The sequence below is a fragment of the Lagopus leucura genome, unplaced genomic scaffold, assembly GCF_019238085.1.
Source record: "Lagopus leucura isolate 7727_CA_CO unplaced genomic scaffold, USGS_WTPT01 Super-Scaffold_100052, whole genome shotgun sequence".
Lineage (NCBI taxonomy): Eukaryota > Metazoa > Chordata > Aves > Galliformes > Phasianidae > Lagopus > Lagopus leucura.
This window is the reverse complement of record NW_024962298.1, coordinates 1,039,372-1,052,309: the sequence shown is the minus strand read 5'-3', so window position 1 is coordinate 1,052,309 and position 12,938 is coordinate 1,039,372. Positions and strand designations below refer to the sequence as shown.

The 12,938-nt window shown below is 41.8% G+C and overlaps 1 protein-coding gene across 1 annotated transcript in view; it reads right to left on the bottom strand.

Moving 5' to 3' along the window:
* NEO1 (neogenin 1) overlaps positions 1–12,938 on the bottom strand; it is a 176,430-nt gene that overhangs the window by 101,948 nt on the left and 61,544 nt on the right. The window contains exons 3-4 of the mRNA XM_042885655.1: positions 7,011–7,286; positions 2,336–2,489 (exon numbers count right to left, since the gene is read on the bottom strand). Of these exons, the coding sequence (XP_042741589.1) occupies positions 2,336–2,489; positions 7,011–7,286 (430 nt within the window). The remainder of the gene's footprint in view (positions 1–2,335; positions 2,490–7,010; positions 7,287–12,938) is intronic.

The window sequence follows — 12,938 nt, the reverse complement described above, 5'->3', positions numbered from 1 at the left end:
AGGCACCCAGTCTAACTACAGGCTTTACTCCAACAAAAATAAATCTTTATTGGTACTTCAAAAGCTTTTTCAGTTCCTCTATTCAAACTATTAACAGGACAGCCATCAAGGAAAATGGAGTTCAAGAACTCTTGCTGGCCACCATTTGAATCACTCCTGTGATGAGCCAGAAGCACAAGTAGCAGGCTCTGTGATCAGGCTGTGCAGAAACTCCTAATGAACTTGGAAGCATGCTTCTTCCTATAGCTCTCTAACACCAGCAAAGCAAGGCAGCTTCACTCACTCATGTTCGGGCAGACCAGAAAGGCTCTGCAGCACAGATCAGTTAAATCCACTGTAGTTTTCAGTGTTCAGAACTCTTCCTTACTCCTTTCTGTACCAATCTTGAACAGAAGAGAAACACCTGCTTCAAATTAAAGAGGAATCTTTCCTTGTCTTTTCATGCCTAATGAACACAGATCCAGAGGATGCGGCACCCAACAGGTTCTGAAAACACACAGGCACCTGCATCTTCTCAGCTGAGAGAGAGGCTTTCCCTGTGAGACACATTAACTCGCTGATGCAGCAGGCTGCAGGTCTGTGACTGGGGCTTGTCAGGGAGCTTGTGCAGCTCAGTTGTTACAGGAGCAGACAAGTGTTTAGTAAAACTGTGTTTGAGGAATTGCTGCTCTTGTTGCTCCTGCTTCTGCCTTATCAGACAGTATCCGTGTGGCGATGGGAGGATGCTGTGAAAGATCTTGACCACCCATACCAAGAACTTGGTGCATGGCTTATAGAGGGATTTTTACCTGCAGCGAATGTCAACTGGAAACCGTGCTTGCAACAAGAGACGCAATGCTAAAAGCTAACGCTAAATATTCTGAAAAGTCACGTCATCCTTGACTCAAATTGGGCATAATTTAGCTTCAAATGCATTTACCAATGTTGCACCTCTGCTCGTAAGTTGTAACATTCCTCACTAAGTTTTGAAAGGAAATTAAGCACTTGGGAAAGCCCTCTGAGCTTACCACAACCATCCGCACAGAAAAACTCCTCAGGGAATTACGGCTGTATCCACAGTGGGATTTGAAAGTTTTGGTTCTAAGTCAAAGAAGTGAGAAGAAAAAAGGAGAGCTCTTCAGTTTGTGAGTTTCACCTTCCTTGTGCATTGAATGTGCCATAACCTACAGAAGGACGGGCAGCAGAGGGGGCAGGCAGCAAGCATTTGTAAGGATATATATAAAATGATGCCATGTCACGAGAAAAACAAATTAAGATCTTACCAGGCATACTTACTCTGACATTTCATCACATTCAATTGTGCAATTCTAATGAGTGGGAACCATCCTTTCTATGGAAATGATTTCTTATATTTACAAAAATGAATCAAATAAAATCATGTGCCACCAGATTGACATCGATTCAATTTCTCAGAAATATTAGAACTATTCGCCATTACTCACAGCAGCTTGCATTTTCCAGATAAACACTGCTCAAATTACAAGCCTCTACATTTTCTAATTTAAGAGTTGACAAAAAAAAAAAAAAAAAATGTATATTGCTGCCTCTGGTGCTATGTAACGACCTGTACGTTCCTTGAGCTTCTTCCTGGCGTAGCCATGCCACAGCCTCATGGCTCACTTGCTTTTACATCAATCTCACCACCATCTTCGGATGACAGAGAACATCCAACTACCTGCTTGTCATTTTCTCCCTCTTGGTAGGATTTACTCTGCTTTTTAAATGTGTATATTTTTTTGCCCACGTAGTTTTGAATGAATACACAAAGCAGTGACCATACATAGTAGTTTTCACTTAATGCAATCTTGCAAGCCTACACTCTTCTTGTAAATAGCAACTAACTGTAATAGTCTGTTTTAATGTGAAATTATGAGATTCTGCTTTCAACACTTAAGAGTAAGTTCTTAAGAAAAAAGGCACAGTGGACATCTCATCACAGAAAGAGTAATGTGAGTACGTGTATCTCCACAGAAATAATATGCCATGATGAAGACACCTTGGATTTTCTGCCGTGTCCTCATCCTCTGTAATTGCTTCTCTGACTCCAATGGCAATCTAAAAGTAATTTATTCTTAATAACCTTCCTGCTTCAAATAAGATTTCTTGCTTTCAGATATCTGTAAAGTAAGTACCGTGACACTGTTCTACAAGTCTCACAAAATACTTTGTCATAGCACTCAGCCCAAAAACTCCTCAGCACTTGAAAACTTGCATCTGTTTTGCTGGTTTAAAATTAAGTAGAAAGCAAATTATGCACTAAAACAAAATCACAATTCTGGCTCAGTTTCTACATTCCTACTATGGCATATATGTGTATATATTAGCCATTACTCACTCTTCTGTGATTAGCTCTTCTCCATTTTTTGTCCATCTGACATACGGAGTTGGAAATCCTCCAGCAACACATGGAAACACCACGTTTTGCCCAGTAACTTTAGTAAGTGAAGACGGCTGCCTCACGAAGACCAAGCTCTGGGGCTCTTCTGGATCTGCAAAAGGTTTTGTAAATGGCAACAAAGTTATAAGACACAGAATCAGAAAATGATCACAATTTAAGAAAAGAAAAACAACAAATGAAACGTTTGACCTCTTCCCTGCCTCTTCACAAGACTGAAGCCTCTTACCTACAGAAAGTTTGCTGCCCTCCCAAGCCTCCCACACGAAAAGCTCTTTGTCTTTCCCTCCAGACAAGGGACTGACCACTGTTGGGATTCTGACTCCTCAGGCTCTCCTTGAGACACAATTTTAGCTAAATACTGAATCCCTGAAACCAAAAATTTCACCAGCTAGTCAACATTTAGTAATGAGAGAGGTCTGACTTTGCCCAGCCAAGCTCTGGCAATCACCCAAGCTGCAAGGCCCGTTGGTAAGGCTCTATGTGCAACAAAAACTTCCTGCTCTGGGGATGAAGGCTGTGAGTCCTTAAAATGGATACAAACTCACTATAATCGGCATGGACTACCTTCATCTTGCTTTCAACCCAGGAAGATGCTCTACAGAAAGCACCTGGACTAGACCATGCGCAGCCTGACTTTCCAGGTGGCTGCCTGAAGATCTCCTGATAGGTACTGGAAAATAGAATTACTGAAGTAGAAAGAGAATCATAAGCTAAAGCACCAACAAACTAGCCAATTTTCATGCTGAAGTACTATAAACTTTATCCTAAAACAAAATATACCACCATTTTCCATCTTTGTAATGGTGAAAGAGTTTTGAATTGGCTTTGATTTGGGCAAGTTTTGCTTCTTTTCTTATTCTCTTCTCACATCCATTAAAAGCAAGCAAAAGCAAAATGCATATTTACTCAGTCTTTTACTACAGGAAAAAGCCATTTTGACTGTAAGAAATGAAACTTATTCACCAATAAAGACCAACCAGCAAATATACTCTGAGCTATACTAACAAAAAAAAAAAAATACTCCAAACAAAAGGCTTTTTCCTGCACATATCCATGACTCAAAAGGGAATCTTGGGAAACAAAACCTACTAAAATCAGCCTTAAATAGATGTGAAACCAATTCATCAAGGGGTTCAGTAACACCCGGGCAGAAGAAAAATGCTGTTTACAACACTGGCTTCTGCAGTAACTTCAGCATGTGTCTCGCACCATAATTAGAAGTAAATGAATTCCTAAATACCACATAGAACATTTCTGCAGTTAATTACCCTATCTCCTACTTACCGCTCAAAAAATCCCTGGTGTTTATGCTGCATTAATTGCTGTATTCTCAGTACTTAGATGTACGCTCATCAGCTTGGTCCTAGATAAGCTCCAAAACCAAAAAAACCCTCGACCTTTAACCAAAAAGTTAGCTTTGACCACTTAAATGTGAGCAGACCATTCTGTACCCACGCTCAGAGTGATCCTGCATTGAGCCATCTGTCCTCAGGCCCACGCACCAACCATCGTAGTGGTTTTGCCTGCATTCCCCATGAGAGGCATCTAGTCTGCCTGCTCCAAAAATAAAACCATGTGTGAACAAGCATGCATGCAGGGTAAAAAGAAGAAAAAAAAAAAGCACATCACAGCTTGCCAGTGAGCCATCATTACTCTGAAGATAAGCTGGTATGATTCATTGGAGACAGAGAGCTCACTAATTCTCCCAGCTGACAAAAAAGATTTCAGATAGAAGAAGTAGAATTCCAGAATTACAAGAATATTTTCCTTGGAATCACAGAGTTGGAAGGAACAACTAAAGGTCATCTAGTCCAACTCTCCTGCAATCAACAGGGACATACGCGGGCAGATCAGGTTGCACAGGGCCTGGTTCAGCCTGAATGTCTCCAAGGATGGGGCATCCACCACACCTCTGGGCAACTTGTGCCAGTGCCTCACCATCCTCACTGTACAACTTCTTCCTTATTTCCAACCTAAATCTTCCCTCCTCTTTAAGCTTGAAGCCATCTCCTCTTGTCCTACCCCAACAGGCACTGCTAAAAAGTTTGTCCCCTTCTTTCCTGTTGCTTCCCTTTAGATGCTGAGAGGCTCAGCTCTCCCCACAGCCTTCTCTTCTCCATGCTGCGCAGCCCCAGCTCTCAGCCTGTCCTCATACAGAGGTGTTCCAGCCTTAGAGCATTTTTGTGGCCCTCGTCTGGACACACTCCAACAGCTCAGTAATTGCACAGTGCTGGCTCATGTCCAGCAGCCACCCACCAGTATCTCCAGGACCTTTTTGGCAGGGCTGCTCTCAATCCTTTCACCCCCTCGTCTGTATTGGTAATGAGGGTTGCCTCAACCCAGGTGCACACCTTGCACTTGGCTTTGTTGAACCCCATGAGGTTCTCCTGGGCCCACTGCTCAGCCTGTCTGGCATCCCATCCCTTGGGCCTGTCATCACACCCCACAGCTTGGCATCATTCTTGCACTCCCTACCCTTGAAAGTGCCTGCTATTAAGCATCAGAGCTCAGAAATGTGTCCTCCCGCTTGGTGGAAGATGAAAGGCAAACAGAATGCTTGCTACAAGAAAAAGGAGAACGCTGCCCATGGATGCAAAACCATATGATGCAGGTGTGTTGGGCACATTTCAGAGATTCAGCAGAGAGGCTTTGAGGCACGTAACAGATAACTTCAAAATGGAATAAAGCAAATGAAGAGCAGATTAATTCAAATCCTTCATTCAGATGCATCTCCAACATAACAATCAATTACGGGGCTACTCAAGATTAAGAGAGCTTTCTATGCAGCCATTTAATCCTACTTTAAACAAACAAACAAACCAAAAAAAAAAAATCAAACAAACTAAAAGGAAAGCTCCACAAACTTCATTATCAACACTTTCAGACTCATGACAAAGTAAGGAATCAGCATTATTTGTATTCCCTAGATTCAGCCTCCTTTAATAACACATTACAAAACTATACCTAGAGTCACAACAATTCAAAGATCAACACAACATGGAAACTCATTAGAAAATCTTTAATTGCCAAAAGTCAGAAAAATCTGAAGAGTTGAAAGATAAACCCTTTTCCCCCAGGAAGTGAAGAACTTTATGAAACTAGTTCCTCCCTGAAACATAATTTATTGCCTAAGCCCAGCAGATGCCTATACTTTAAAATGGAAACAGTTGTAAATGTATAATTGGGGTATTTTTAAGTACCTTTTAGCACTCTAAATTAAAAAAAAAAATTACACTGTTGTAAGAAACAGAAATATTAATTGCAAGGGACCTCTGAAGATGCTTAGTACAGCACCTGCTTCCAAGTTCTCTGCTGCCAACGCTATGTCAGGTGAATCACACTGCTGCCAAGGCTAGCCCTGAAGATCTCCAAAGATGGAAAATTTAGCAACTCTCTCTTGAAGTCCTCAACCAGTAAAAATTGCATCAGAATCCCAACAGGAAGACTAAATCAGCAGAGACAACACAAAGCTCTGGAAATTATTAAGAAAACCCATGCAAAATACAACCCAAGTTTGGGCAAACGCGATTCCCATTCACATCTTATTCTTGGTCAAGTTTCCAAACTCTGCATTAGAGCATCTGGTAATACGCAGCCCTACACAATAGTGCAATGCTGTCACTAGGAAAAGAATGCACTGAGTGTTGAAGTTCTAGAAATGCACTTTTGTTCTTATTAAAACAAAACAATAAATAAAACAACAAACATTTCAAAGCAACAGGCAAGTAACAATAGCTAAATGTAACAAAATACTGGCATTCATGGTCCTCCCTTTTTTGGGATCTGGAAACTTCCCAAACGGGTCTAAAATTTTAAGAATCAGAATTTCCCAAATATTGGAATCATTAAAAGTGCTCCAGCTAAGCACCCATAGAGCAAGGGACTAAACAACAATTTCTTCTGGAAAATTCAACAGTATTTTAAAGAAGGGATTGAAGCCTCAGAAACCTGTAAATCCTCATCACTTACATGCTAGTGCTCAAATCCTGTTTTGGAACCTGTCAACAGTGGAACTGCAGCTATGACATACAGCAGAAATATCTGCATGTCTGACCCATTCCGAACCACTGCAATGAGCTTAGACACTGATTACTGATTTTGCTTTTCTATTTTCCAGCAGCATTATATAGGTTAGTCTTCTTTTACTGTGAGATGATGAGGTGCTGGAAACAGGCTGCCCAGAGAGGTTTTGGATGGCCCATCCCTGCAGGTGTTCAAGGGAGCCTGGAGGGGGCCCTGGGCAGCCTGGTATTATATGGAAAGTTTGGTGGCCCTACCTGCAGCAGGGGGTTGGAGCTTCATGATCCTTGAGGTCCTTTCCAACCCAAGCCATTCTATGATTCTACATTTCTATGATTCTCGAGGGCCAAAAAGCTGCAGTTTAAGTGCCTGCAAACATTTTAAGCTATTTGAAACAAAAGCTTCCATATTGCACCTTATGGCAATTCTGACTTTAAACATATGAAAAGGTAACACAAAAGATTCTCACTTGCTCCTTTCTGTAAGTACTCTCTCGTAATGCAAGTTTGTTTGTTTTTCCTACCGGTAAAACTAATTTTTACTTATTTAAAAACAAACAAGAAAACCCAACAAGCACAGAACAGATGAATACCCGGAAGAATTTTGAGCTCTGCCTCCTCGCTGTATTTGGGGGTGCCTCCACTTTCAATGACGCAGCGGTAGAATCCTCCATCTGTCTCAGTCGCGTTACCAACAAGCAGCGCCCCGCTCGGCAGCTTGAAGACGCGCTCATCCAGGACGAGGGGCTGCCGCTCCTGCTCCCACCTCACGAACGGCGCGAGGTCAACGTTCACCTCGCAGTTCAGGATTGCACTGTTTCCTTTAAAGACAGACGACAGCTCCGGCTGGCTGGTGAACCTGGGAAGACCTGCCAATAGGAAAGACAGAAGTTAGAGAAGTGAGAAAAATTACTGAAGGTGACGTCCAAGCTTTGAGGCCCAAGTGAAGATTCATCAATATCATCTCTCTTAAAGAAAAAAAATAAGCTGCTTTCCAACTCTAACAATCTTAAACGCACTGGGATGTGGCAACAAAGAACAAACGATACTGTGGAAAAGGTGACTTTGTGTATGACTTGCACTGAAGTTCACAAGCAACATCTTCATTTACCACCTACTGGAGTACTTATGAGCTGTTTTTTTCCCCTCTGTATTTTTAGGCTTCTTCTATCAAAATTAGCACTTAGTTAAGAATCTAAGCTGAAAAAATATTTTGTACTACTTCACCAATTGTGAACAAGTCACCATGACTTCTAATTAACGAGGCCATGGAATGAAGCCTAAGGGCATTAGAGGGCCAAATCTCACTGAATTTCAACGGAAAAAAATGATATCTCTTTGAAGATCTGAGCTCCCAGAAGCCTTAATTACAGCACCATGAGGTAAAACTGCACTTATTCATAAGAAAATCTTGACCTTATACAGGTGAGTATGGTTGAAGGCCAATTCTCTTCCCAAGACAAAGCTACACAGCAGCAGCTCTGTGCACAGAACACCTCCACCCCCACGCCAATCTCCCATATAGGATGTCCAGCAGAACCTCCAAAAGGAAGACCTGAGGTCTCCAAAAGGCTCAGCCTTCACTTCAGGTGCCCGTGTGCTGGTAAACACAGTGGCCAGCATGAGGAGAAGCTGCCATCACAACCAGCTGCAGCCCCTCAGCAGCCTGATTGCAGCAACAGTCCCTAGATAGGTTTTTTGGTTAACTGTACCTCACACTTAAGATTAATATTGCCAAAGAAACAGCCTGTCAAAAATACTGACGTTTTACCTTTCCTTCTCCCTCCCTGCTTCAAGCAGATTTTATGCCTTTTCCTTTCAAGCCACCGCACTGCGCGCCCTGAGTGCAGGAGATGGAAAGTGGGACCGAGATGCATGAATTACAGCATCCAAGCACAACCACATGGACCAGGGAAGCTGGTATTAAAACATCTACGTGTAGAAAAAATTTATGGCCTGGTTCCTCAATGTGAAGGTGAAGAAAAGGGACAGGCAAGAAACCCCTCTCTGTTCCCTTCAATCCGCAGAAAAGTACTTTACAATCTATGGCCTATCAGTTACACTCTGCTCAAACCTTGTGCTTTCTCCCCTACACTTGTCCACATTCACTAACCTCCGCTGTGGGAGAAACATCTCATGTCAATATTCATGATTTTCCCACCTGAATGAATAGTATTTTTTGCTTGGACAGTAAAACTCTTATTACCACCCACTTGAGTACAAATTTCAATACATACTTTTCATGCAACTTTAGTATCTATATTTCCCATAGAAAAAATGAATCTGAACTGGACCAAAGGCACCAACTGCAGGGCTCTGCAATCAAAGCCAGCCACACAAGAGATTTATCTGAGATTAATTTTGGAGCAACCTACATCAAATGTACACAGCTGGAGGGATGTGAGGAGAGGACACAATAAAACAGATTTGAGAATATCTGCACAGAGTGCTAATACACTGCATTTCCAACATCTGGATCACTTTTACTTCGGCGTGTAACTGCTCTCTCACACAGGTTCACCTCCAAACGTGACACACTTTCCCCCACTTGGAGAACTCTTTGGAGCCTCCTCCCACAGCTTCACTTCTCAGAGAAGAAAGTTTCTCATTTCTACTCCTCATGTATTTATAACCAACCAATTCAAGTCCTTTGATCCTGACCTTTTAATATTAATTATTTTGCATCTTTGATATTTGATATTTACCCATCACTCCCTCCCTCTACAGATGAACAAAAACCTTGGCTTCTTTCAGCCTTCCCTCTGCTCAGTAGCGAAGCTACGATCTTTGGTTTCTTCTCATTCCCACAGCCATGCTAACTCTGCTCCTGTTAAAGACTCACAATCACTGCAGTAGGCAGGAATCCCATCAGAGCAGGGTCAGCTACAAGGACAGAGAGGCTTATTCAGGGATTTTTCCACTCATATTCCACTAATCCTCACGGACAGACACTGCATAACCTCTTGGGCAACTCGTTGTGGAATTGCTCATCTTCACAGTGAAATACTTTCTCCTCAAACTCAGTGCGAAGCTCCTTTGCTTTGAGTGGTATCCACCACCACACCACCCTCAGAACAACAGAGACAACAAATCACAACTTCTGTTGTCACTGAGTATTTGATCACAGATATCCAAGTTAATACCACAGAATTCCTTCTGAGTCTCCTGCAAATAGCTTCCCAATGCAGTTAGTTCTCTCTTCCCAATCACTTTAGTTCTCTGCACTTCAGCAGACTGTCATCCCATAATCAACCCACACCAGACTTGTTTTCTCTGTAAAATGACCAACTGCTGACTCAATACCAAGGATATGTATTGTATTGTATGTATATGTACCATGCACCTGCACGACTACACACACTGTGCTTGAGAGCTTCACCGCTGTTCATTCTGTAGCGTCCTTTCATTCTTCCTATGAGACCATGGAGGCTTCAGCAAGAGTTGCAAGGTTTTCCAGACTTGTCACGCTTGCAAACATCATAGACGTGTTCTTCATTTTTACACCAAAACATGTGATGGGGATGTTAACCATTACCTTCCCTCCGCCTTGTCTCTGAGGCATCTCTCCATTCTGCAATTTCCCTCTCAATACGAACCATTACATTTTCATAATTATCTCAGATTCTTATCAAATTCAACAGTCACATTTGAATTTCCATTCTTTTGACCTTTTATAATCTAACAGGCTAGCAAATCAAAAGTCTGTCCTCCAGCATGCCCATCATATTATGCAGCTCTAAGCCATCAATTGCTTCATCAAGAGACCTAGATGTAAACCACTGTCAAAAGTCACTGTACAGTTTAGCCTTCTTTCCATTTTCCTCCATCTTAATTAGCCTAGCCTTCAAAATCTCCCTAGAAAGGGCACAGTGTTGGAATCAGACTAATTGGTCTAAGGATCACCTCTTCCCTTTTGGGACACATGTTCTACATCAGTTACTCTTCAAGAAGAATGTAGGGGCCCTGAATTCACGCCTCATTAGAAATCTTTACCAACAGACCTGCAAATTAAGCCAATTCTTTCTTACAGACTGGAAGAGAGATGTGAACCTTCTCATTTTGTCAGAGCTGCTGCCATTTCCTCACTCTGCACAACCAGCACTTGTACAGTCGGTACATCAGCAGCCTATGGAACACGTGAGAACGTGAATGGAAGACAAAAGCCCTGCAATTTCTAACATGAAGTTCAATTCCACATTCTTTTAAATCCCTTATTAGTACTGCTTACTTTTTGGGCAACTGTCTGTTCTGTTGTGGGCAGGTCCTTTATTAAGGTTAAATAAGCTTTACTTCAGATGGTTTCGTTACTCAGCAGCAATGAACTCACAGTTCATTTTCCAGGTTGCTTTAAACAGTGCTAAAATCCTCATTTGATCATACGTGGTATGGTTTTATGATATCCAACTTTAACCTAGGTCGTAATTTTGTCTGAAGAGTAATTTTCTCATTCCATCATTATTTGCAATTCGTACCGCCTAGAAGTCTCCGCCGTGTAGGAGGACCCTTCTGCTTTACCCAAAGACAACCACAAAACATTAATGACGTATTATAAAATGTTCTAAATATAAGCCTTAATTAAATTAACTCTGAGAGCTGGTTACAAGTGCAGTAAGAGGAACGGAGTGCTGGCATACCTTCTTGTAGCACCACACTCCCAGAAATACTCTGCTGAAGAGCTTTTCTTTTCCACTCTCACATAGCAGCCCAGTTCCTCGTAAGCCTGCGTTTCTCCAACATTTATCATAGTTTTCAAATGCATTGCACCACAAAAGCTAATTCAGTCTGTTTAAATTAGAAACACCTTTAAAACTACTTTTCAAAGTTAAATTAAAAAAAAAAAAGATACATTTTTCTCATAATGATTTCTAATTCCCAGTCACTTCAATCAACATGACAAAGCAGGATGATCTATTATAATGAAAATTAGTTAGAATTCTGATGAGAAAAGAGCACCCATTCTTCACACACATGTTGCAAGGCATTCATTCAGATGGAGATATTACTCCATCACTTACCGAATGAATGTAATGATAAATGATACTTTGGGTTCTGATATTAAAGATAATTTTTACATGTTTGTATGTACATTAATCATTTGAAGGCAGCACAAATATATTATGATCGATTTTAGGACGCTGAAGGAGAATATTTCTGACCAAACAGGAATGCGGGTTCATAAATTCAATCTGGGAGGATGATTTTCCACTTGGAATGTTCTCTAAAAACAGGCAGGAGAACACGTGAGCAATCGTGTGATTCCTCACACGCATACAATAGAAATCATAGGTGGTACCACCAGATTTGGTGCAAGGACAATGCCAATGGGGGCATGGAGGGGGGAGCAACTCCGGCCCTATTTTCTCCTTCCCTTTTGTCTCTCCCTCACCAAAAGACCAAAGCAACGGTAGGAATGTGAATTAAAAATCTACTTCATGCAAATTCGTTCCATTCAGACTATTCCCAGCTTAAGCATTGCTGAGATTTGTGGCCCATTGTCTTCATCTCTGAAAAAGCAGCGCAGTGCCTGGAAGAGCAATAACTCCCCTGCTCCTGGAAAACACAGATGGCGAAAATTCTGGCTGTAGTCTGCTGCCTTCAGTAGAGCCAGTATTTCATCCCCTGTATTTTCCAGGAGAGGAATTCATTACACTGAGCCAGATGCTAATCTGGGTTCAGCAGTCCCTCTGCAACCGCAGACAGTGCCAATCATTTTCAAGAAGACTGAAAGGAAAAAAAGTCCATAATCAACAGTTACTCAACTACTTGCTCAAACAACACGCTCCCTAACTTGAGAGTAAATGCTCCCTTTCTTTCTGAATGCTGTCAGCAGTCAGTAAATGTCCAGTTTTATTTAATGTAGATGCTATTGCCACGGGCTTCAGAAGCCTACTAACCTTTTGGCCTACTAACCAACCTTGCCAAGAAGAAAAAAAGAAACCTTCTCAAGAGCAACTGAAGGCTGCAGAGGAATTCACTTCTGCCCTTCCTGTGGCAGGTTTGTATACCTTTACCACATGGCTGCGAGCCCAGCAGATCAAATCCACAAAAGCATTTTCATCCTGTGCTCGAGCTCCTCTATTGCTACTCTGCAGCCTGGAATTGAACACAGTACTTTGTGTAAGAATCCAACAGTTTTAAACAAAACACCCAACTTTACACCTTTATGCAGTTACACGTCTCACAAAGCCAGTGTCAAACTTTTTTATGGCATCCCCAATTGCTCTCAGCAAGTTTCCCCTGAGTATTTCTACTGCAGTATGGAAAAAGCAAAACAAGGAGCAGCCACAAGTTCTTCCAAAATGCTGCACCTCAAATACGAGGAAAACCTCTGCTGTTCAAAACTCACTCCATTTTCTCTCACCAAGCCTTGCCCAGCTTTAGCTGTACCGCCCACAAATCTCACTGCTAACAGCTTGCAAATCACAATTCTCACGTTTTCCACTGCTCTGTTCAGACACAAAGAGACGGAATTAATACGCAAATGACGATTTAAGAAAGTTTCATTTCTTCTCCTGTTCTCT